Source organism: Cephus cinctus, unplaced genomic scaffold (assembly GCF_000341935.2).
Source record: "Cephus cinctus unplaced genomic scaffold, Ccin1 Ccin1_scaffold0157, whole genome shotgun sequence".
NCBI classification, from domain to species: domain Eukaryota; kingdom Metazoa; phylum Arthropoda; class Insecta; order Hymenoptera; family Cephidae; genus Cephus; species Cephus cinctus.
The window spans coordinates 36,478-64,068 of NW_014332884.1; the positions used below are offsets into that span (position 1 = coordinate 36,478).

General features: G+C 34.2%; 1 protein-coding gene across 2 annotated transcripts; it reads right to left on the reverse strand.

The window, feature by feature from the left end:
• Positions 1–705: 705 nt before the first annotated feature.
• On the reverse strand, positions 706–21,304 carry LOC107263541 (basic salivary proline-rich protein 1). 2 transcript variants are annotated; one of them, XM_025080881.1, is made up of 8 exons: positions 20,800–21,304; positions 19,888–20,017; positions 17,614–17,727; positions 15,483–15,772; positions 12,238–12,535; positions 10,495–10,759; positions 3,585–3,665; positions 706–2,285 (listed from the first exon to the last, which is right to left on the reverse strand). In XM_025080881.1, exons 1-8 carry the CDS (start codon positions 21,193–21,195, stop codon positions 2,123–2,125), a joined length of 1,737 nt encoding a protein of 578 aa, XP_024936649.1. In that variant the 5' UTR covers positions 21,196–21,304; the 3' UTR covers positions 706–2,122. The 2 variants fall into 2 exon arrangements, with proteins under 2 accessions (XP_024936649.1, XP_024936648.1); XM_025080880.1 differs by having other exon boundaries at positions 15,483–15,784.
• Between the last annotated feature and the right edge of the window lie 6,287 nt (positions 21,305–27,591).

Sequence of the window (27,591 nt, forward strand, 5' to 3'; positions counted from 1 at the left end):
TTTAATAACTGCAAGTTTAGATAGTATAGTATTATTTTAAATTATTTTGACCACTGTATATGCTGAAAAAGTAAGATGATAACAAAATAACAATTCTGAAATGTAGTGAAATTACTGATGGTAACGAAAGCCATATAAATATTTTAAAATAATGTTAGGTTTACTATAAATTTGTAAATGAAATTTTGCATTTTAATTTAAATATACATTTGATTAACTAAAAAAATATTAGTTATTAATAATTTTAATTAATAATTATAATTTTATCAGTTCTATTCATATAGACTTTGTTTGCGAAAAGAATATCGGATTAAAATTAATTTTTATATCACGCAAATCAGCATAAATAATAGTTTCTTACCTCAAAACTGTGTAGCTTTAAATCTTATAACTTGTTGCATATTAAACACAACGTAAATTATTCACATTAATGGCAATACCCAACGCAGTTCAATAAAATTCGATGGGAAGTAATTCTTTTGTATATGAAACTAAGTCATAGGACTAAAAAATGCATTTAAATATGATATTTTTGAGTCCTAAGTCGAAAGGATACAGCACGTAAAATAATATTGAAAACAATTGTACATAATATGTAAAAACAAACTATATACTAAATGTGAACACAATTAATGGGTTATCCTTGCTGTATACACATATGTATGATGTCTAACGACACATATCTTCCGTGATATATATTGAAAGTATCAATAAATATTGTTTAATGTATTGAAAAGATTCGTAAAACATAAGGTACGATACATAGATATAATTGATTCGGGTTTCTGAAGTTTGATCCTGAACGCAAAGCAATTACGTAATCTTTCACGTAGCCTCTAAAATTATTTGCTATCGCCCCAATTTTGAAATGAATTTATGAAGAAAATAAAATACTTTTTTCCGGTTTTTATTGTAATAACGGACTTTTTATATTAATAAAAAATTCTAACCCCATTCAGGTTATTTATAAATTGGAACGTGATGTTTTCGTCTAAAATCTTATTTATTATGAATCTCCATGAGTCAAAAAAAAAAAAATATTGAAAATATGAGATACTTAACATTATAGTGAGTGCATTCATTGTAGAAAGTTTCAACCGCAAGAAAAAATGGTAAGATGTAAGATATATAATAAACATTGTATCTTGAGAATTGTTTGCAAACATAAGTTGAAAGAAACCATTTTAAATAGATCACCATTTTCTCAACTACAACCTTAAGTACCTCAGAATCTACTTGTATACTACAATTATTTATACGACTATTCATAAAATTTATAAACAAGAAAAATACCGTACAGATGCCGTTGATGATTTTCTGAATACCTGGAATGCGTACTCATTAAAATCACTATAATCAGATTAATTTTAGGATATTGTGTATACAGATGAATAAAATAAAGGCATGTTTTGAATATATATTTTGAAAGCGAATATCTGTATTATATGAAGATACAATCTTGCATCGTCGTGTAGCTAGAAGAACGATGGTTGTGTTGGATGACTTCATTCCTCTTCCGAAGATGAGTTTATTACTTTCATTAGTCGCGTGTATGTGTCCTTTTTGCAAATCTTCACTGCATCTCGAAATTTTTATTGACCACATACCGTAAATCGAAAGTCGTTATGACATATTACAAGAACACTGTATCTTGTATATTCACCGCACAATACCTAATTCGGTAGTTGACTAAATGAATATTCTGTAATCCTAAATGAGTAGCTTATTTAGAATGTCGTTACATATGCATGTACGTATACATGAACATTATTATTACATAATATGTATGCGGTAGATGGAAAAAAAATGAAACATTTAAATTGCGCAAACGCAACTATGGAATATTAACGTGCACTCAAGAAGTATGAAATAAATGTTTAAGAAATGTCGCATTATCTAATATCAATGTAAAGGATTAAAATCAATATTCCTAATTCCATATCTGATAGTTACTTGCTTTACGCCAACCGCACTACTTTACCTCTAAATAGAGCAAAGACAGTTCTTCTTTTGTCACATTGCATTATTTTTGCTTCAAGAATTTTTTGTAAGTTCTATCGTATATCTTATGTTGCTTGTATTATACCACCGTCTATGAATAACAAGGAGCATAATGGCAAATTTAATGTCTGGACCGATGCGATGAATCTGCCCTTTCATCACGGCGATCTCTCTCTCGTTCTCGTTCCCGTTCAGGTTCCCTTTCCCGTTCTGATGGACGACGACTTGATTCCCTCTCCCGCTCTCTGTCCCGTTCACGCTCTCTGTAGCGATCGTCATAATACCTACGCAGTATACGACAATCCTAATTATCTTAATTCACCCGTAATTGATAAAAAACAATATCTAACTTTTCCTTTTTCTTAATTGCACACCAAAATCGTTACATGAAATTAATGCGGAATTTTAAAACCTCATGTATATTACCCACCATAATCCGGACGATACAGAAAAACAAACATTGATATTGATTTAATTTTTTAGACGCGTCCGCAAGAAACATGTAGAATTATACTACGCAATCGCCATCGCAAAAAAAGGATGTATATGTGTACAGTAGCCAAGGTTTGTATCCAAATTTCCGAACAAACCCCTGAGCAAATTGGCTTGAAATTTAGTCGAGGAATAAATATCCAGATGTAGATGACATTTAAATATTTGTAAATATCCGTAAAATTAATTCTTTTTTGCACCAGCGAAAGCATAAGATTCGACCACATGGTTCAAGCGGTTGCACATCAAGGCAAACTTGATTGCCCAAATATTTCTAACTCTATTGTCACTCGTCTCTACCATTCACATGAAGAGGCATTTTTGACATGATACAATACTTTATTTTATGAAAAGAAAGCATAAGTGTGGAAGGAAGAAAGAGAGAAAGAGAAAGAGAAAGAGAGATAGATAGATAGATAGATAGATAGATAGATAGATAGATAGATAGATAGATAGATAGATAGATAGATAGATAGATAGATAGATAGATAGATAGATAGATAGATAGATAGATAGATAGATAGATAGATAGATAGATAGATAGATAGATAGATAGATAGATAGATAGATAGATAGATAGATAGATAGATAGATAGATAGATAGATAGATAGATAGATAGATAGATAGATAGATAGATAGATAGATAGATAGATAGATAGATAGATAGATAGATAGATAGATAGATAGATAGATAGATAGATAGATAGATAGATAGATAGATAGATAGATAGATAGATAGATAGATAGATAGATAGATAGATAGATAGATAGATAGATAGATAGATAGATAGATAGATAGATAGATAGAAATAATATAAAATACTGCCAGATAGCCATTGCGAATGAAAAACGTAGCACGATTGAGAGATTACGTTACATCCTTTTTTTCTCCTTCTCTCTATCCCTTTCTATTTTCATCATGACTAATTTTATTTTTATAACTAGGAAATTTTCATTAGAACACTAGTAACATTGTCACATTTGTCTTACTTCTAAACAATTATTTAGGAATATTTTTGTGTTGTATGTATAAATAAAAGAAACATTGTCTTTACTAAGATCCATCTGAGTTAATTTAAAAATTCGTTACCTAGACGACTTCGAAGAAGAGACAGGTGTCGCTTCTGGCGGTTCTTCTTTTACTCTTGGCCTGGCTGATTGACGTGTTGTACTAGTAGAAAATTGACAATTATTATATTGTATTATCACTTACCAATTTCAATATTCTATTTGATTTAATAAAATATAAATACTAATTCTAATGCCATTAAAAATAAGTGATAAATACTCGTTCGTATAACATGACCAGAAAGGAATACTGGTATCAATATTTATGTTTTTATAAAATTTACCGCATGGCACACATATATTCCTAATTCTATAAAAAATCTAAACGTTTTTTCACATTTTAGTAATAAATACTGCTATTAACTGAAATTATATGTATTATTTAATTCTACTAACGGAATTTTTTTTATATATTGAAAATATTGAATGTTTGTAATTACTCATAAATTTTTTGAAGGCATTGTTTTGAATCTTTGGTAAAATATGGAGTTCACTTTCTTTTTAAGTAAAATATATGCGAATAAGATTTATGAATTAGCATCAGCAATTCGTATGGAATTATTAATAAATGAACAAATTTTCAGTTGCAAAACTGACTAATAATTTAGACTGCAAAGACAATAACGCAAAAAGTAATAAGTTTCACAGGTGACACTCAATCAATCATAAGTGGTAAAGGTATTGCTCCTTGTTTGTTATTAAACTGCATTATACGCGTGAAGATAGAATTAGTAGCATATGTCAAATTATGAAATGCATTACATAATTGAAGACCAATCTCAACGCAGTCGTAATTCTATGTATTTTCAACCGAATCGTTTTACTAATTTCAGTTTCGTTACTGACACACGTTTTACTCAACTAATATTAGTATTTTACTGTACTCGGTGAATCATAGTTTATGTACGCAGACGAATACGCTGTTCTTGAATTTTGACAGTTCAAGTTCAGGGCTCACGTAACTAACTTCAATCTTCAGTACAATTGGATAAGCACGATAAAAATCAACATAGTGGTTAAATGAAGAGTGAGAACAACTGAGAACTTTAAAAATAACAAGGTTCTCGGTCCTAACGAGTTGAAAATTCGTAGGACTGATTGTAGAGCGTAGTTGCTATTACACCGTATGATTGTTATCTGATCACGAAGAATGTTCTGGATAATAATCGAGTTAATACCAAATTGCAACAAATTACTCTATTCCTTTAATTATTTGTACTGGTACGTAATGAATTCATATATTTACGACAGAAACTGATTATTTTTGAAAAATTAGTAAATTTTCTAAAGATTAATGATCTGCATTCTCATCAATATGCCTTATGTTATGTTATGTTAATATAAAAGCTTTACTTTGGGAATTAGCCATAAGCATTTATCTTTAAAGCAACAATAATATGCAGATCAACACATCTCATAGAGCTTATCCAAAGTAAGCATACACAAAATTAAAGCCAAGCATATTCAACCTTCACTTTTTTTTCTAATTTATTTTACGTAATTTGTGCATTGAATAGACATTAATTACTTAAGGGTACCAATCTACTTTTTATCTAGCGCTGTTTAGCATAAATTATCCATACTCTAATCAATATACACAATACTATACGATAAACATGAACGGAAGTTTGTTTACGTTAAAATTATATTCATTGCAAGTGAAAATATATTTTTTTCGTCAATTAAGCCCAGACATGCAAAGCATACAAAATTTCCAATTTATAAAGTATTTTAATAAAAGGTAAGAAATCCATTCGTATGATTTCATAAATAGTCGAATATTAATGGATAAATAGCAATACCACCATTACACTCATTAAAGAAGCAATGTTTATAAATACTACTGTGATAATTCACTATCCATGACTATATACACATCTTGAAATTTGTAAATCAACACGAGAAACGTGGTAATGGATGTGCAGATATACGATAGGACGTAACTTTTGATATATTATACAATTTTAAACAAAAAAATTTTTAATCCAATTTTGAATCATGCTCCGTGCATACCCCTAATTATATATATTTATAAAACAAACGTAAAACTTATAGAGGAATTTCTGAATGCATGCTACACTACGGAACAAGAGAATAAGTTTTTATTGTATTATTTGCAGCAAAAGAAAAAAAGAAAGAATAATAATGAGTCTACAAATAAACACTTCTCGTATTTTATTATTTTCACGATTGCATCTATATGCATTTTTTGTAATATCTTTTGCTATTATACTTTCAGAAAATGAAGTTTGAAAGCCTTAGCCCAATTACGGTTCATTTTTCTTATCAATAATTCTTTCCGTAAGTTTCTTTTTCTCTAGTTACGAAAAGCAATTCAAGATTGCGGATTCAAACTAATTTACATAAAATCCGGTCAAAAGATTTAGTAGATTCTCACGACAAATACATGAAAAAGAGACTCATCGGGGCTATACTTACAGGAGTAATAATGGGATCTAATATGTCCGAAATGTCTCTACTTAGTATTTCGTAAAATACAAATTGCTTGGAAACTGATACTATGATATTAAAACCCTGCAGAACATTTATTTACACACCTATTTTTCAGTCATTTGCAATGTCATTCTTATTATCTACTAGTATTAGTTTTACGAAGTAGCTGCAGTATTGTTCTATACAAATTTTCAGCATATACAAGATGTCCAAAAATTATCTTGCAGTCTGGATATAGCCTGGACCTCGCCTGCACAAATAGATGAGGTACAGCCACTAGCGCTTGTATTTTGATCCAAATCAGGCAGAGTCCAATGACGTCACGTTCAAAGCGACATCAGTTTCACTTTGAAAGGACATATTCACGTATTGGTTGGTTATGAGATGGCACCTCAAAATGGAGCGGATCTCACGACGTGGCCATAACACATACTAAAAGTCAGCCAATCAGAGTAGAAAGGATCCGGCGACGTCCCTATCTAAATGCGCAAAATTGCTAGTGGTTTTACCTCGTTTATTCGTATGACCTGCATGCATTATATTGAATCGTTCGAGGTTCCTCATGTCACTATTAAAAATGTATGGTTCTTGTCAAAGGTAATTCGTTAGAGTTGTACCCAGCAAATACAAAGTACGAGTTACACATCGGCAATGCCAGTGTTCTACTCACAAGGAAGGTACCTCATCAAGTGTCCCACAGTACTAGAATACAATATCACCAATACTAGAAACTGAAGTTATTATTTTTACGTCTTAAGTTGATCCGCTTACTGCAATTTTTTGATATGAAGCTATTGTCACAATGAATAATGAGACCGTACTTGTGTCAGTGGTGAGTAAATCAACTTACGACGCAAAAATGATAACTTCAGTTTCTAGTATTGGTGAAACTTTGTTTATATGTAGTTTCACTCTTAAATCTTCGAAATAAGCAAATTAACTAAAAGGAATTAATTTATTAAAACAAATTTGCAACAATTACATTACTTCCATAAAACCGTAATAGAATGCGTTCAAGGATAGTTACCCCCTGCCATAACAATTGAGTAATTACACTTTGACAGTATCTAGCATTGTGAATTTCATAATTTAAAGTCCAAAATCGGTTTCAATGACCTCCAAAACCCTTGGGATACAAGAGTTCTGAAGATCTCGCGAGCGTACGAGGAATCCTGCCAGAATGGCGTCAGGAAACGAAGAGGTAGTTTTAGTGAGCATACAACCTAACGTTATTGAAACGACTGGACTTCTTAATTAATACATAAAAAGAGCTTTCTAATAATTGGAAAGATAAATTGAAGCAAGATAGTGCCGCTTTAATGAGAAATTGATTGCACCGGTATAGGGGTGGTTCACCCGTTAAATGACGTTTTTTTTTCGAAAAACACAAAAACACGTATCTTCTACTTTTTTTTTAGTACTTTCAAATGCAATTGGTTTCATCAGAATCGAATCGATAGTTTTTTTGTTATAAAAATTTCGCACTTTTCAACTCCTATAAATTTTTAGGCATTCACCCCACCAGAACCGGCCAAAATGTATTTTTCATTATTCACCATGAGGATTATTCTCCGATTATTCCCATTAAAATATCTCGACTAGAAGTATGTGAAACTGCGAAAACCGCCCTCGAGGAGCTCAACTTTGAGGGTTGATTTCATCGCCTAAAATCATTTATCGGCCATACAAAAAAACACTTATCTCTTAGATTTTGATGGAGAACAATATATTTCAAAACGAACGAAATCGGAGGACGATACCTGAGGTACCTTTCTTGTCAGAGATATAATAATTCAATACAGGGAGCGTCAACGATACCCTAGAGTGGAGATACAGGACAATCGGTCCTTAAGAATGGTGCACACCCTTAGGCATCGTCAGCGCTCATTGGACAAGACTTATTTTACAACTACTCTACCGTTGAGTAGAAAATTCTAACATTGCTAATATGTAACTACTACTTTGCATTTGCCAGGCTACCGGTTAGAGATTACAATAAATATACGTTAATATAAGTTCCAAGGTTTTCAACTTAAACATTAAAGCCCGTATTCAAAACTTGCTTTTAGGACTAATAGCACACTTTTACATTTTTTCTTAGTGACTTTTAACTACAAGCGACTCTGTTAGTGACTTTAAGAGCGAGTTGTGAATACGGGCTTAAGAATTCGTATCCCTTAGTGCATACACCTCTAGCATAATACTCGAGACTATGTTGATTTCTAATCAAATACTCATAAACTAAAAGTTTTACAAAACCTCATAACCCGCGCAGTAAAACGTCTGTTGGCCATGAGGCGATTGTTAAATTTAAAATTGAGTAGGTACATACAGTGCAAAAAAGTACCAGCTGTAACTTAAGTTCGAATGATTTCACTCTTTCTGATGATGTGTGCTAGCATGTAATTCCGTATTATTTTGAAATTCTGTTTTACGAATCCGAGTATTTTTCCCACTAAACGATGATTAGTTGCCGCTTTTATTACAGATAAAATTTATGAATATTATTTCTGGACGTTTCTAATGCGACTAAACTTAAAATGAAGCATTCCCTAAATTTCATTGTGTAAATCACAATATTTCCTAACATAACGCCGTTAGCATACAACCCTCTTAGTTGTTTACAACACTAATAGAGATACCTGTTTAACACTAGATTTACGACCGTTGATTATCAGCGTTAACAAAAATTGCTAAAAAATAATACTTATGTATAATTTCTGTAACTTTAATTTTCGAATTGCATACCTTTGTCATGCACCTTTAAATTCCACACAAGCCGATGCGAGTTTACAATTCACTCTAATGTGGAATTTTAGGGTTTAACATGAAATTTGAAATCCGTCAAAGTGACGGCTTCCGTAAATCTAGTGTTAAAGGCAACATTCGGTAATGTCTAATTACAGGTAACCAAATGAAAAATTCTATGCACTTATGACTGACATGACTAATACGAAAAACTTAATCGTTACTCGGTTATTGTATTTTTGGTACCTTTAGACCGTTAACCTAGATCAGTTTTCTCCGATGCGTGTTTCAGTAACTCAACGTGATACAAAAAATGTGTAAAAAGTCACATAGTATATTTGAACATTTTACTACAACGCTTTGCATCATGAAAAATAAAAAATTTTTAAGGATACCGACATATAACTTTTTCAATTTTAATAAAAAATCATTGTATAAAAAAATACAGAAAAGAATCACTTTTATCATTGATATTGATTAAAAAAACACTAAAATCATTTGAGAAACATGTTTACGCACAACATTTAGATTCGAAACCTATGGTAAAAAGTTGACGTTGACAGTAAACGTGGATCAATTTTTCTCATTTGTGATTTCAGAAGGTCCAATCTCAAGTAGTAATGGATTTAGGGATACTACTATTTGCGTAGGGTGTTCGTTACCCTTAATTTTTTATATGATGGGGTCGATTACAAAGTGGTAGCTAATCTCAACGTATTACAACAATTCAAATTGGCTCGGATAAAAATGACCCAGATTTTTTATCTAATGATTAATAATGATTATTATCTTGTAATCAAATGGATGCTGTACTTAAAGCAGTCGTACAAATAGTTCAATATTAAAATATTGATAATCCATTTAAATGATTTAAAAATAGATTATGGGAGGTAAGAATTGCAATAATTTCATGCACATAAGTACAGCACGTGCAAGATGCAAATACGATAGGCATTCAAGAATATATGGCAAAACATTAACTATTACTTAATTAGAATGAATCAAAATCGTGCATAAGAAATTTCTGTTTAAATCCTACATATATTTACTAATGGAAATGAAAATGATTCCTATTAATTTCAATTCAAAGTTATTTTTATGGGGTACGCTAATAACATCCGATTAAGCCGGACAGCACTATGAATTTCAATTAAATATCCATAGATTAAAGGCCAAAAAATATACGGGCTGTTTGATACAAATACATAATTTTGTCATAGAAATTAAATGACAGGCTATCTTCACTTGATACGTTTGGCATGAATAATTTTGTGTAAGTGATTGAATATAACTCTATTCATTATGAAATTAAGCACACTACCCCATATTGTAGCATTTATGGCACCGATAATACATATCGAGATATTGATCTTTGCTTGTGTTATTGGAAGCACATTTTAAAACATCTAATTACAATGAATTCTCTAATAGTTGCATCTTATACAATTTCTTGGCAAATAATGTATTAAAAATTTTTTTTTTAAATACAGAAGTCATGGATATTTACATATATAATCACATATATAATCAGATAATACAAAACGTTTAAAATGTTATTGTGCTTAGACCCTGTAACAGCACTCAAAGGCGAACTATGTGCGATGACAGAGTAACTGTTCGATAGCATGCAATTTGCTATATATTGATCACATATTTCCAGCATAAAAACTGTCACTTCAAACGTATAAAACATAAAAATATCATATGTGTGAGTAATTATTTTAGCTTACCTTTCTTCTCGACTTCTTTCCCGGTATTCACGATCTCGCTCTCGCTCGCGTTCTCTTTCTCTGCTACGCGATCTTTCTCGCGGATAAGGTTCACTGTAATAACGTTCCCTGTCACGATCACGTTCTCTTTCTCTTTCGCGATCACGATCCCTGTCCCTTTCTCTCTCTCTATCTCGGCTGCGCTCTCGGTACTCCCTTTCACGGCTTCTAGATCTTTCACGACGTCTTCTATGACTGCGCTCCCTGTCACGTGAACGCGACCGTTCTAGAATTCAGTAAAATGCATTAATAACAACCTTTATTTGAACTGCTATTAAAAATGTCACACTCAAGTGATAATACTGACGATAAACTTTATTGATACAATGAACAAAGTGGAAACTTCACCAGAAATCATAACTATAACTTTTAGTTAGTTTCCAATACTCTTCCGACTAGGTATTGCTCTATATGAATTTGAAGATCACCTCAAATTAGTTATAAAAGTTTGTTTAAACAATATGTTAAAAATTAATTTTTTGGGGACGATATATTTCCTCAGAACGTTTGCTTATTTTATAAAACAAATATTCATTTATTTTTATTCATGCAACTAACGGTTTTTAAACTATAAATTTTAAAAGTTGTAGTTATATTGTGGCATTAGACTCTTTCACAGAGTTAATAAATTTAATAATAAAGACGATTCATAATAGCTAATTGTGAAATAATAACTAGTGGTTGCTATTTAACGTTATGTAAACAATATGTATAACTAAAAATTATTGAGCGATAACGTAGTAATGATAATATAATTGAACCGATGAAATTTTATTATCTGTATTCTGAAGTATATTTTTGACGTAAAAAATTGATTTGAATGACTAATAATTAAATTAAAGGAATTTCGGACCTCTTTTTACCATGTAAGTAAAATGTCAACAAAAAACGTTAATAACAGGTTTTTTAAGGAGATTTTTTCCCATAGCATTCATAATAATCAACACACAACTAAAAGAGTGAGTCGACCCGAAAATTGGTATGTGAATTTGAAAAATGCGAAAAATTTCGGCTCGAATTACTCTTTCAGTTTTTATTTCATTACAACGAAAGTGGTGTCAAAATGATTATTAAGCTTGCAAAATCTACATTGAAATCCGCTTTGGGGAAGAATTTTTGTCAAAATTCTGTTATTTACGAGTTTGGTTGGAAATATTACTCACGGGGTAAATAAGAGGTCCGGAGTTCCTTAAGTATACGAACAGTTGGAAAGCCAGCTTTCCGTCTCGTGTTAGGATTAGGGTAGTTTCCTTGTCTACAAGCGAGCAAAATGAGCAAGTCCAGCTTATTACGACACCATAGACTTCGACAAGGTCTGTCTGGTTACGATAAATTAGAATTTTAGGTAATCTATAAAAAGTTAAGTTCCATAAAGAAAAACCGTAGACGAGGAAGCGTGCATACTAGAAAATGAATATGGTGAAATGTACATGACCCCCCTTTAAACAAATGCTTATAACAATTAACTAGTTTTTTTTTCGTGCTGGAAATAAAAAAATTCTTACTTTACGCGACTGATTTCAGTGAAAACAACTTAGAGATTGAAGCTACTTTTGAAATTCATACCAAATCATACCCAGCATAAAGACTATAGGGTGGTTCCTTGTTAAAGATAGCATAACGAAATATAAGTTTGAAATTGAAAAAAAAAACTACTATACGTCATAGAATATTTTTCGATAAATCCTATAAATAATGCCTTACCTCTTCGCGCTGATCCATAACTCTTAGTTTCCACACCACGTAATGTATCTTGAAGTGAACTAATCAAAATCTTACATCGATCATCTGCCGCCACTTTGGATTGTTTTATCAATGAAATAGCAGTGACCAATGTTTCTATAGCACTTGCATATTCTCCGGCTGCAGCATCCGACACCGCACGTGCGATGGCAGATGACGATACGGTACGGTTACGACCCATTATTTCTTCAAACTCTTGCTCCGTTAAGGGTGGTGGTCCTTCTGGACGATGTTCAGGACCAGGTCCACCATAAGGAGGCTAAAACAAATTTTCGTATTGTTATGCTAATATTTCATTTTTCGTTACCATTTTCTTTTCGAATGATAATAGGCCGTCAAGTATACAGCAGCACTCAATATCCGTCCGATTTACAATATTTAGAAATAGAATAATTACATCAACTCTGTATAAAAAGAATGACATAAAATTAATCATCAGCGACGTGTATACAAAATGTTAACTGTTTTTCCATTAAAGAAAATAGATGTATTCGTCATTGAGATGCGTTTTCAATTATCTACAGTAGTCAGTGCATGCATAGCAGTAGAATTTTGTATTCCAGTATGTTGCATTTAATGTTCGGTAAATATGATGTACAAATTTCGAACAAAACTCTTGCTCTTGAAGGTCTAGCTTGTCTTCATAAAATGATTATAATAAATTATTTCTATGGAAACAATTTTATGAAACTGTAAAGTTGGACATTTCTTATAACTGGGAAAGTAAATTATTATGATACGCTGAATAACGCTAGAAATGTGCTAACAAAGATGGCTGTCCAAACCGCAAGTTTTCATTCAAACACGCTGACATTATAATTAGACACTATTAGCAAGTTTGTAAAAGCAACGACAGCCTCTCGGACGATAGTTGCAGATTCTACACGGTCACGGTCGTTTAAGGCTCGTATGAAAACTCTAATTTGTAAATTTATTTTTTCTTAAATGATGGTCACTTTCCATCTCACTATACTTTACAACGTAATGGAAAAAGTTTCGTTATAAAAGACAGCACTATTCGAACATATTAGCACTGATTTCCTCTTGTTTTTTTTTTTTCCTTTGTTCAGATACTTAGCGTGATTTGCATTCTACTTTTTATGTTCCAGCCAAACATCTTGTTTAATACTGGTGTTCTCCACCAGGTTTTGCATACTATTCTTTCCTTCCGCATTAAGCGGGTCGCGAAAAAATCTATCATCTTTCATCATAGGTGAGACACCAATATTAGTAAAATTTTCCAATATTTGTGACGCTGCTGCATTCAATATTTAAGTAAATATATAACGTAATGTCTGGACCACTGGGAGTGTGTCCACAACTTTGTGTATAACAACTTGCTCTCATTGATCTATATCTTACATAATGCCAAGAAAATTTGGCGTGACACGAAAGGCCTCAATGAAGTTCATATGTGTGCAAAACTCCAAGAAATCAACCTTTTTCTTTGCATTTTCTAAAAATACTATAAATACTCGAAAATAACTGAAACCAATTATCATCAAATTTTTGTCTGCTTATCCTACATTAAACAACCTAGTCTACCTAAGGAGCCGGTTTTTCTTACGTATGTACATTTTTTTAATCGAAAAAAACTGGCGACTTTTTTATTCAACACACATAATTGATTTCGGATAATCAGCCTTATCTTTAGAAGATATATTTCTGAAATTTGACTCTAAGACACATTAGATGTATTGTACTAAAACACTTCAAGAATTCCTTTCATTTATTTTACTTTCAGTTCAATTCGGTCAAGATTATAATTACCGCAAAAGTACTTCTTTGAAAGTCTACCTGATACTATCCGCCATTACCCTGCCATTTTGTAATTTCTAAGCAATGAAAATTTTTCTGAAAGAATTTTAGTACATATGTGCTTTCATATGCAGAAGCTTTTTTCACAAAAATTTATAGATTCGCCAAAAAAACAAAACCTGTAAAAATTGCATAATTTTCTGCTACTCAAACATATGTATCCCCTCCCCTCACTCTTAATTGCTAAACGCAAAACTCAGATATGCTTCAAAATCACGCATCTCATTTCTTCTTTTCGGAAAGTATCGTTATAAATGTATGGCTTAAGTACTTGTAGCAAATGTGTAAATTTGCTTTATGCACTGTCTTCTAAAGCAAAATTTAAGCAGAATTGTAGTATTACGTGACTTCTGAATACAGTACGGCAATTTTCAAGTTGCTATGAAATACATTTTTTTTTTATATTTATCAAAGACTTCAATTAACACTCCAGTACAATGGTTTGAATCTTGCACACATACAGCAATGTAAATTTGAGATGGAGTTCCGAAAAGCCCGTACCTCTGATTTTATTGGAACTATGTATAGTTACGTATTTTGATGCGCTGGCTACAAATATAGCGATGAAGATTGGCGCAAATGCTATCTTTTAAATCTAAACACGAAAAAACCATTTATTAAAACAATTTTACAATATTATCTTGAAAATTATTTGATTGAGCGAAAAAAGTGTCCGACAAAAATTATAGAGTTTAAAAAATACAGATTTTTTATTCAAAGCAATTTTACTGTGGAAATATTACATTTTAAATAAAAATCTGAATCACTAATAACAAAGACATAGCAGCGGTGCTATCGGATCACAATCTAACCTAAACTAACAGAAGCCTAGTCAATTACAAACCTATCACAACATTGAACAATGCGATGAATATTATTCATGGAAACTACTAGTAACTAATCTTACTTGACTTAACCTAATCTAATCTAGCCTAGCCAAATCTTACTCAATCAACCTCAGTCATTTATTGGTCTGTGCGTGGTCTATCTTTCTACGCGTGCGTCGTTCGCCGACAATTTTTATTTATCTAAACTACTGTCAAGATCATTATTCCGTCAAAATTTGTTGGAAACTTTCTTTGGTCAGTTCAATAGTTTCCAAGATAATACGAATTCGTGTTTTAACCGTCAAAATGTCATTAGCACCAATTTTCAGAGTCATATTCGTAACCAGCACATCAAAATACGTAGGTATACATAGTTCCAATAAAATCGGAGGTATGTGCTTTTCCACACATCACTTCGTTTAGAGAACAATTTCAAAACTGAAAATTCAGTAATCAGTTGTGAACTAGAATTTGAGACACTCGATAAATATTTAACGGGTAATGTGTGGAATATTTATTGAAATGACCGTAAAATGTTCCAATTCCTACAGTTAAATATACCTGTGCTGTGGGTGGTCCATATCCATGAGAAGGTACATGTGGTGGCCCATGTGGTTGACCGTGTGGCGGTCCGTGGGGTGGTCCATGGGGTGGACCATGTGGAGGGCCATGAGGTGGACCATGAGGTGGGCCGGGTGGTCCTGGAGGGCCACCTGGATGCTGACCAGGATGCTGATGAGGAGGGCCTTGAGAAAAGAATGCTGGGTTCACATGTGGTGCTGGACCACCCGGAGGTCCTTGCGGAGGTCCTTGTGGTGGACCACCATGACCTGGTGGTGGTCCTCCAGGACCTGGTAACATTCCTAATGCATTGTTGAGTTAGCAAAGAGCATATACTAACATAAACTCAGATAGTATACAGTAACGTTCAATTGAAGTGCAACACTTGAATTTTTTTACATATCTGTGAAAGTATAACAGATTTCGAAAAACCTAAGACACATTTTTTAGGAAATTTCCTTCCCGTTCGAATGGTAAAGGTTTTGTCCCGATTGGATACAAAATGGCTGCATGGCAGGGGTTGGAGTGAAAAAGTGCATTTTGGAACTTTTTGAAAAATTCGAGATCTAGTAGTTCCGAAAGGAAATTTATATTTCTAATTAGGGCACGACAGAGAGCATCCTTCGGCATTAAAAAAAAAAACGCCATTGAACCCCTGTAGGATCACTCTAGGGGGAGTTACACCCCCTTGAAGTGAAAACACTTAAATGGCCATAACTTCCGAACGCGCCGGCCAATCTGGTCCAGTTTCTGCATGATATCATCTTTAATGATACTGCAGATTCTCACAAAATTATTGTTCTCGGAGATGATCCCGTGACGGAATTTTGTGACTTTCGCTCGAGGAGCTCGGGGGACAATTGCTTGGCGCACGTGGTAGGGTAGTAGTCCCCCTTTTCATTAGGAAAGCGATGAAATAGAAGTTTCATTTTTATCCACGTAGTAGTTGAGATTTCAACGATTAAAACGCGCTTTTAAACATCCAAATACGAGTACGCTAAGGGGTTTAATGATCCGTTTGAAAAAACGCGTAAATTTTGCGAGTTCCGCTCGAGACGCTCGAGGGACAAATGCTTGGCGCGCGTGGTAGGGTAGTAGTCCCCCGAGCGCCTCGAGCGAAACTCGCAAAATTTACGCGTTTTTTCAAACGGATCATTAAACCCCTTAGCGTACTCGTATTTGGATGTTTAAAAGCGCGTTTTAATCGTTGAAATCTCAACTACTACGTGGATAAAAATGAAACTTCTATTTCATCGCTTTCCTAATGAAAAATCTCCGTCACGGAATCATCTCCGAGAACAATAATTTTGTGAGAATCTGCACTATTATTAAAGATAATATCATGCAGAAACTGGACCAGATTGGCCGGCGCGTTCGGAAGTTATGGCCATTTAAGTGTTTTCACTTCAAGGGGGTGTAACTCCCCCTAGAGTGATCCTACAGGGGTTCAATGGCGTTTTTTTTTTTAATGCCGAAGGATGCTCTCTGTCGTGCCCTAATTAGAAATATAAATTTCCTTTCGGAACTACTAGATCTCGAATTTTTCAAAAAGTTCCAAAATGCACTTTTTCACTCCAACCCCTGCCATGCAGCCATTTTGTATCCAATCGGGACAAAACCTTTACCATTCGAACGGGAAGGAAATTTCCTAAAAAATATACGGGTTCAATGGGGGAAGTTTTTTTAATGCCGAAGGATGCTCTCTCTCGTGCCCTAATTAGAAATATGAATTTCCTTTCGGAACTACTAGATCTCGAATTTTTCAAAAAGTTCCAAAATGCACTTTTTTACTCCAACCCCTGCCATTCGGCCATTTTGTATCCGATCGGGACAAAGCCTTTACCATTCGAACGGGAAGGAATTTTCCTAAAAAATACGTCTTTGGTTTTTTGAAATCTGTCATACTTTCACAGATATGTAAAAAAATTCAAGTGTTGCACTTCAATTGGACGTGACTGTATAATGTGTATTTTAAATTAGGAAAATGAAACGTAAGATAATTGTAGAATTTAATATGAAGTCAATTATTATGTCTTATAGAGGAACTGTGGTCAATCTTCGAGTAAAAAGTATTTATTCCAAGTGACTTTAGATAGTGAAAACGTATGTAAATAGCATTCTTATTTCTTACCGCCCATAGATCCAGGTGGAGGTCCTCTCTGCGGAGGTCCTTGACCAGGTTGTGGACCTTGCATATGTTGATGTTGAGGGAAACCTGGTGGTCCTTGCGGTCCATGATGCATCCCTAGACATATCAATAATATTCCAATGAGTGATATTAAAAATATGTGTGAATACATAATACAATGTACTTGTGCTAAACCAGAATTGAGCGTTCAACCAGGAGATACTATATCAAGGAGACATTGGCTATGAATTCTTGTTTTTTTCCCAGATGCTGATTATTTCACAACGAGGATAAAGAAAAATCAAAGAATTTGATTATAACGTTTCTACCCGAGATTTGGATCCTCTTCTAGAGAGTTTATTTAATTTTCTAAATGTAACATGTTGTTTAGTGCTCTATATATATCACATGTTTTTGTTACATACAGAAAATTAAATAAACTCACCTGAAGAGGACCCAAACTTCGGATCGAAACGTTCTACTCAAATTCGTTAATTTTTCTTTATCCTGGCTACGAAGTAGTCAGCACCTGGAAAAAAAGCAAGAAATATATAAATTCAACCGGCTAATTTACAATAATAATTATTGGCTATGAAGTTGGAACCATACTGTGTAAAGATGAAAAAAATGAGTTCTAGTATCAGCCGGATAACTTTTATAGTTCGTGATAGTTTTCAGAAATAGTTTCGCTGGTTAATGAATTAACCTTATAAAGCATGATGGGTCCTTTTTAATTAAAAAAAAATTATTTGTGGTTTTATATATAAAAAAAATTTATTTTACTACAATAGCCGGAGACTTTTTGAACTGATAAGGTTCCCATCCAAAACATAAATGAGGATCAAAAAATGTTAACAAGAATATATCGTTAATTACCAAAGAGTTACAAATAAACAAACTGTCAAAATGAATGATTTTTTTAGAAAAAAATGTGTTTCCCACGATCCTGTTAGAAATATTTTTTATGTAACTCATGCATGAAAAATGATCTTCTTGAGCTTCCAAAGTGGCGTAAGTGACACTTTATAACTAAGGATGCGATAAAAATGCTACACAAATCGGCCCAATTTTACTTCTCGCACTAGTGCTTTGCTCTCGCGCGCTGACATGACACGCATTCACTTTGGAGGCACGAAAAGTAGCGCTTTTCATGCATGAGTTACATAAAATATGCGATACTGGTGCAGTAGAACGAACATTATACGCAGGTCGTGAAGTTCGTCACACTTGCCGCACTCGTACTACAAGCAGCACTCGCCTTCGGCTTGTACGATCAACTTGACCGTCTGCCTATAATGTTCGCTTTTTCGCACTTGTATTGCAAAGTACTATTTAAGGCTTTGGAACTTTTAAAATTTTAGGGTCGTTGATTACGAATCTGGAATCAAGATTCAGAAATTTAAAATGGCGGCCGGAAATGCAGAAAGTAGTTTCAATTTCTAAAATAATTTTCATCCCAGATTCGTAATCAGCAATACAAAAAATTCTGAGTACCAGGTTTCATCTACATGAAGCTATTTTTTGCATTTTGGTCCGCCATATTGGATCCGCCATTTTGAATTTCAAAATTTAGCCCCGAATTCGTAATTAGTAACCCCAAAAACCGGTACTTGCCATATTATAACAGGGTGCCCAGCTCGCCCCTGCTATATTTAACATACCCACAGAGCCACTAGGGAGCGCTAGAGAGCCTAGGAATTTCCGAAGACTGTAGGAATTGCCGGCCGAGCGAAGCGAGGCCGGCAAACGTCTCACTCGTCAGGAATCATCAACTTTCCGCACGTGTATCATAATGTACTATTTCCATATAGTTCCCGAAAAGTTCTACAGTTCCTAATAGGTTTCAACAATGATTTTGGGATACAACATATGTCAAACAACTATTATTTAAAAGTACTGACCGAAACCACATCACCGACATGTGTATGCAGAAGTAGTGATTCGATATACCATTTCCAATGCAATTGCGAATAACTCTGAGTGCCTATCGAAACTATTGTTTAAACATCAATGGAACTAATACTGTGTACTAGTGTAAATATAATAACTTGACAAGAAAAATGCGTAAATGCCAGTACTAAAATCCATATAAATATGTACGCATAATATTTTCATTGACATATAATACATTAATCTACTGATTTTATTTCATCTTAAAATAATCTAATTGTATGATCGAAAATACATGCATCGCATATTTTCCTTTACACTTATCTTACATATAATAAAAACAGTTGCATCATTATACTTAAAAAATATTAACAGAAATGTAATAACCTGGAGGTCTATTCCATTCGGGTCGAGGAGGTGCTCCCCGTGGATCTCCTGGAGGTCCGCCTGGATGTCCAGGTGGTCCACGTGGTGGACCTTGTCCAGGGGGGCCTCCTGGTGGTCCACCATGAAATTGCTTAAAATAAACAAAAAAATGTTAATTATTACTAACAGTCATCATAACTACATATATTTAACCTTTAGAGGGCCGAAAGACTATTTGCTCAAAAAATAGTGGACATTTTTATGTTGAAAGTTATAGGTATATAAACAGCACATGTTGCGTACAATCTTTGGCTTCTTACGGAACCCGAAATGGTTCCAGTCGGTTCTCTAAAAGTTGAAGAAATAATTAACATGAATAATTCGTTTATTTTATTCGCTATGAAAATTTGTAATTCTTTTGATATTATAATAGCTTGTGCAGAAACCTAATTGAAATAGTCAATATTTCTATAAAGTTTAGACAGATAAAAATGTATTTGTGAGAAATATGTTTTCCCTTTGATTAATATAAATAATATTTGATTGTGAGATTTAAAAAATTAATTTCCCGTAAGTTAATCAACTCCTATGTCTGAGACAAATATTCGCACGCGAGCATTTACATCACTGCATTGCGTGCGATTAATAGCGAATTAACATTGTCCGTGTTATATATAAGTCACACACACGCTTAGATGCACATACATAGGAGCTTTTTAATATAAATTCCTCAACATTGAAACACATTTTTTAATCTAATGAGCCTAATTCGTTCTTAATATAATAAGGATGTTGAAAATTGAGGTATTAATATACTTTGTCTATTTATATTTTTATCGCTATATAATGGATTATCAACCCCAAACAGTGAAGCACTGGGATATTATAAATTCATATTGTAAATATAAGTGGCTTATCGTTTAAAATGCATACCATTCCTGGCGGACGATGTTGTCCTGGACCAGGACCTGGTAGACCTTGTTGGGGTGGTCCACCAGGGCCACTTGGACCACGAGGAGGACCTGGAGGGCCATTAGGCCTAGGACCATTCCATGGTCCTTGTTGATACCCAGGTGGTGGAGGTCCTTGATTTGGATGACCTGATAGCGGATGATGGGGCCCTGGCCCAGGCCCCATTGGCGGCCCATGTATCCGACACGGTGGTCCTTGTTGACCAGGTCCACCCGGGCCAGGAGGCCCCATGCCTGGTGGCGGCATTCTCTGTGGTCTTACACCTTGTGGAGGACCCATCATCATCCTAGGACCATGATTTTGCTGTGGATGCTGAGGATGCTGGGGATGTTGAGGATGTTGCTGATGAGGTGGCATTGGCGGTTGATGCTGATGTGGATTATGTGGTCGTTGACTCTGACTCTGTTGAGGAGCGGGAGCTGGACGCGTCTTGCACTGAGACTCAAACTAAGAATACACAATTTAAAAATTAATTGATTGTAAATACATCATATTTGTGTATTGTTCAAAATTGAATGACAAGACATGTATTTTCTGTTATTTTTATAATAATGTAAAAGCTCTAAAGATTTGAACTTTAACCCCTTGAGTGCCGATGGCAAAGATCTTTGCCATTTAAGGACGTTGTTCGGTGAAAATCTCACCAAAAAGTTATACCGTACCGCTAGCATGAATGCGCGTACTAGGACGAATGGTACAAACTTTTGTTTCGGATTGGTCTACGCACACGCACAAATGATGTGCACCGACAAGCACACACTAATACGGTAAACGAGCTGGCAACATCGGACTGCCCCATTACGTTCAGCGGCCAAACAGTCATATTTATATCGGGAAAAGTATGCTATTAGATCACAATGATTACAATGACGCCAATGATTACATAATATAAATAAATTAAAAAATATTAAATATATAATATTATATATTTAAATATTTATATATGAAACAAGATAATCGAAGAATAACAAGATATATTATTACAAGATAATCGTTTTTAAGTTTCGTTGGTCGTTAAGTTTCATTAATTGTTAAACTATTTAATACGATAATATTATACGGTAACAATATTTAATATTCTATAATGTACAGTGCTGAATAAAACGTCAGATTTAAATTCATGCATATGTATATGTACAAAGTACGCGCTGTCCCCTCCGCCGACCCAGCTACGCTGTTGCCACGTCGCGAGTGTTTTCGTCAAAATGAACATGGATTGAGACGGTAAAAAAATTTCATTTTTTTTTGAGAATATGTCTTTTAGAGTCTTTTAACTATTAGCAAAGTTTCATGCATGTGTTAGAACCTCCATCGATGTCAAAAAATTAATATAGGCCATGCGTCTATGCTTTGCGTGTTAAAATCATCAATTTCAATGACATTTTTTACCAATTCCGAACGGCAAAACGATTTTTGCCTGAGGAGAAGTATGTTTTTAATAATTCGAAGAATATTTGGTGAAAGTTTCAATCCTCTGTTGGATCTTTCATTTTACCGAACAACGTCCTTAAGACTTTTCCCGAAGTGTCGGAAAAAGAGGCAAATCTTGGTCATGAAATATTTTAGTCTATTAAAGTATTACTACGGACCGAAAAGGTATATGCATCGGGCACGGTCTCACAGTGGATGTAGTAGTGTATACGTATATGTATACACCGACGCTCTTTTGTCAGCCGTCGTACGAGAGATTTCGTAATAAATATCGACTTCTTTCATGTCTATCAATAAATCCTATGAGTAAAAAGTTCTGACTAAAAATGTAAAAAATTCCTAATTTTTTCCTTTGCCACATACTAGTTTTTCTTCGGAATTACGCGGACGAGTCAAATGCAATAAAAAAAACCATGCGCGTTTTATTGGCCAGGTATAGGGAATAAGTGTTAAGAGTCCTGACTTTAACTCGGAAATACTCAGAAATGGATGAGTGAATCGTGTTAAAAATTTGTAGAGAGATGTACTGCTATACAAATTAGACGTAAAACAAATTTCAGCTCGATTACGCGGTTTTGAGTTTACCGTAGTAATACCTTGAAGTCTATAGAATATATTTATGTCTTAAAAAATCTTTGTGATAAAATACTGAAACATCTGTCGATTTAAAAATGTTCTTCCTTAAATTCAAAACAAAATTTCTAGTTGAAATAGCGAAGTCATTATGGCGGATTTTATGTAGACCTACTTTCAATCGCGAACATCGCTTTTTTTTTTGTCAGATTTATTAGTTCTATCTAGTTTCAACACCAAATTTCGTCTAGAACATAAAAAATTTCATATTTAAAATGAAGACACACTGATGTCCGGTTAGTAGTTTTTTTATTTTTTGGCAAACTAAAGTTTGAAAAGTTAATCAAAAATATAATTTTTTCAAATCACCATTTTTTATTTTGTTTTATTTAAACGATTTTAGTTTGGGCGATAACCGCAACTTTCATGATTATAAAAATATTTTGTTTTTGTATTTCTGATCAATACAAAAGCCATAATCATGGGAACCATCAGTTCAAAAAAATAACAGACGGTCCGAATCTGAATGCTCTAACTCCGAAAATATTATTTTTTAACCCTTAGCTCGATCCTTTGTCTGTGATAACATAGCTGACGAGTGGGGTCATTGAAGACCCCAAAGAAAATTTAGTTATAAAATCAACTGTTTTTAATATTTTGGCTTGAAATTTTTTTTGGTTATATCTTAATACATATTTTTTAAGATAAAACCTTCTGTAGAGCGAGATGCTCTATCGACAGATAGCGCCATAAGTCTGATTTTTAAATCTTGAATGTACGAGAATCGCGATTGAAAAATAGCTGGGTCAAATTGACCCCATGGATCCAGCTAAGGGTTAAAGCTACATTTAAAGCATAACGATAAAAGTCAGTTGTATATCTCCTATAGAAATTTTCGTCTTATGACAATTTTCACGGTGTTACGCGCATTGCGCCAACTTTGACAGCCAAAATTTGTTCACAGACTTGGCCCAACGCCGAAAGCATAATGGCACACGCTATGATGCCAGATCAATCCGATGACGAATTAGCAGTACCGCATGTGCAGGAAAAAAATCTAAGTTTGTAACTCGACAATCGTATTTGCGCGCCGAATTGATTCTAGATGCCAGCACCCTCGTGCCCTCCCACTTATTACAAATTTTACTAACTTCACAAAGGGAAGAGTCTAGGCCCTTCCCATTTTCCTGTAAGCATCAAATACGGAAACAGGTATATGGGCCATTGTCCAGTGGTTAAACATATGATTATTTTGGAGGATTGGAGGAGCTCACTACAAAATATTCCACTGAAGGGCACGAGATGCTACATATTGGAATCTTCCTGGCTACAGCTGGTTTAACACAATCACGTATGTACCTAAAGGAGTTGTCACCACGATTCTCCATAGATCAAGTGTGCGTGCGTTGGCGAAATCTAGTAATTTTTTTAAAAAAGCGTTTATCTATATTGTACTCCTTTTATTTTATATCCGCCTATCATCGATTGCGCATTATCGCTCGAACGTTGCAAAGCTCTTAATAGTGTCTTTTCTGTTCTAGTGTTTTATCGTTAGTGTTTAATTAAATAAGTATTATATTACAAGTTGTACTAGCTGGAAAGCGTGGCGTGAGAACGCTAAATCTATGACACGCTAGTAACAGAAGCGCCATAGAAGCGTTAGAACCGCCATCTATAGCAAAAACTCTGAGTTCTATCTTTTTTATAACCTAGTTTTTCATAAATAGTTCGACGTTGGCATAAGCTTGCAGAAGTTAGAAAGTACTAGTTTGAATTAGGCGCTAGTTTAATTATGGAAACACGCATCACTATTTTTACGTCACTATACACAGATGGTGAAAGATCGATAATTGCATAAAATATCTTCAGTTTTTTATTCACCACTTCTTCTCGTATGTGAATATATAGTTCTAAATATAAAAACATATATATAAATACAAAAAAAAAACCTATCAGCTACTCATGTCACATCCTCACAATTAGATTAACATTTTTAATACTATGTAGTCTGCAGAAAAAAATTTGTCTAAACGGAAACTGCAATGAATATTGTAAATTTGTTGTTATGAACATCATGTAAATATGTCGAGCAATTCTAACAAGACTTAGATAACCATAACTTTGTGTAACGCAATGGCGTCATTGACTAAGCGGACTAAAGCATAGTGGGTGCAATTTTTGTTAGGATAGATTAGGTTTTTTTTTTTCCCCACATTAGGTTAAGTGTGTGAGAGCTGATAGATCGAAGAATCTCAGTGCGTGCGGATTATTTAAGATGTATAAAAAGCGTTCTTCAAGCGATAATATGATTGTGCAAAGTTAATGCTGATGATATTAATGTCATTTTACAGTTTAAGAACTTTTTTTCAAAATCCATCACTTTAATGAATTTAATACGTCCATAAATTCTTTCATTCCTCGGTAATATACATTTTGACTTGAAAAAAAAAAGTTTGAAATTAAAAAAAAAAGTTATTTTAAATAAAATAGATAATAATTTCCACTTTAGCACACTATGTATATGTACATATAGGTATACATAGAACATTTAATAGCTAAATTAGCGTTTTCCGTGGCGCTAAAAGATATCGCTCACAAAATAACACAATTATCATGGCATATTATAAGCAAATCTTTGCAGTGCCTCAAAAAATGCAAAAGTCAAGCAAAATTCTAGAAACAGCGTGACACTTTCGGTTGGCCCACCCCAGTTTTCCATTAATGGGCTATTAGAAAACCATATATTTTTCGCTAGCGCCATGGATGCGTCCAAGGTTTTCTGCACGGACGATTTAAGATATTCTACAAGCATTGACCTGGTCTAAAGCAGTAGTCCCGGCATAGTACTACTATTAAGTTTTGTCTCGAACGTCGGTGTAACCATGATACAAATAAACGAGGTATAGCCACAAGCGGTTCTGCGCATTTGGATAGTAACGTCATTAGAACCTCTCTACTCTGATTGAATGACTTTACATATGTTATGTTGTCGCGCCATAATACCAGTTCCATTTTCAGGTGCCATCTGCTCACGAACCGAAACGTAAATAAGTCCCGTCAAAGTAAAACTGATGTCGTTTTGAACGTGACCTCATTGATCCCTGCGCGAGCTTAACCAAAATATGATGGCTAGTAGCTATATACCTCGTCTATTTGTATCATGGGTATAAGTCGGACCAGCATTGAGTCGTCAAGAGGTGTTTGGGGTGGAGAGTATGAACAGAAGATTACTTCGTTTCACCTTCTTATCTGCCCTTTGGAGTGTAATGATGGTACAGTTAATGCAAAAGTATACAAATTTTTTTTTAACGGTGACACAGCTGGTTATACGCACTGATGTCGCCCAAACGAAAAGCTTGCTGTCTGTCCCCACGGACCGACGCCGCCCAAACAGAAAATCCGCCGTCAATCCCTAGGAATTGACGCCGGCCAAACGGAAAGTTTACTGTCAGACACCAGGGACTGACGTCGCGCTCAACGTGTTAAAACGTTGATTGGAATACTTTTAAATCAAGACAAAAGATCATAAGTATCCAGATATCCACGGGGAAGATAATTTGGTACATGGAACAATGATTTGTAGTACCAGCACAATGAAAACGATTGGTCAAGATCATTTTTATATCAACGACAGCCGGGATCGTCAGAAGAACTTGAACATAAAAAGCGATAGCTAGTAGCATTTTGACATTCGTCAGTGCGCCAATGCCGTCTAAGGAGATTGAGATATCTTTACATTTTTGCAAAATTTGCTCATAAAATAATTTACCGCGAGACACTGAATGATTGATGTAACGCAAAATTATAATTCACTAACACTAACACGTAAAGTTCACTAAAACAACAGATGATCGAAATAATCGAGAATGAAGAAGACTCTACGCATCGCTAAAAAATCAAATATGTTATCTTATTCTCTAGTTCATACTCAAATATCGGGAAAAACAGATTTACCTCGGCGTACGATCTACAACTAGATGCCACTATGCTATGACAGAGACACGACCAGTGTCTTATGCTTTCGGGAAAATGGAAGGTAGTAATAATATGTTAAATATACCGGGTGTTTCACCTAACTTGACTTCCTTAAATATCTCGGTAATTATCGACGTCACAAAAAAATGTTCCAGACAAAAGTTGTACGGTGTGGAGGGGGCCTTCAAATGCGACCAATTTTTTTTTTATTTCGGTGGAGGCGTTGATGCACAGTGAAGGTCACCGTCACTTTTTTAAATAGAATGGTATATTTTTTTTCAACCATCTTGTGGAGCACCTCAACTCGTATAAAAAAGATTAGGGGGGTCAAAGTCGTTCAAGGTCATTCAAGGTCAGTATCGATTATACAAATCTAAATATCTCGGATCGCTACCAAATATTTGGTAGTCATCTTCAATGTCCCCCATAAAGAAAACTCGAGTGGATTTAAGTCCGGTGATCTACCAGGCCAGCCTATTCGTAATCCTAGGCTAATCTGTTTATTTCCAAATTTTCGGTCGACAACATTGCGAGCTATCCGTGCAAAATGAGCTGGACAACCATCATATTGATACCAGAGTTTTTGCCGATCCCACAAGGTTAGATCTTCAAGCAGCACAGTTAATATTTCTTCCAGAAAAGTAGAAATAAAATATAAATTTGAAAATACCAAATGTCTAATAGCCGTATTCATAGTTGTTCCTTGAGGATTAAGGATCCCTTGTTTCTCGTTTCGCGTTTCATAGACCTTCCTTTACTGAACAAGGAGCCTTA

What these genes read in the sequence shown, in the direction of transcription:
- LOC107263541 (XM_025080880.1), bottom strand. Translation starts at nt 21,195, where the DNA reads ATGCCACCTCATCAGCAACATCCTCAACATCCCCAGCATCCTCAGCAT. An exon ending in TCCACCTGGATCTATGGGCG is followed by an intron (nt 15,785 to 17,613) that starts GTAAGAAATAAG and finishes ACAATGCATTAG; the next exon opens with GAATGTTACCAGGTCCTGGA. An exon ending in TTATGGATCAGCGCGAAGAG is followed by an intron (nt 10,760 to 12,237) that starts GTAAGGCATTAT and finishes ACTGAATTCTAG; the next exon opens with AACGGTCGCGTTCACGTGAC.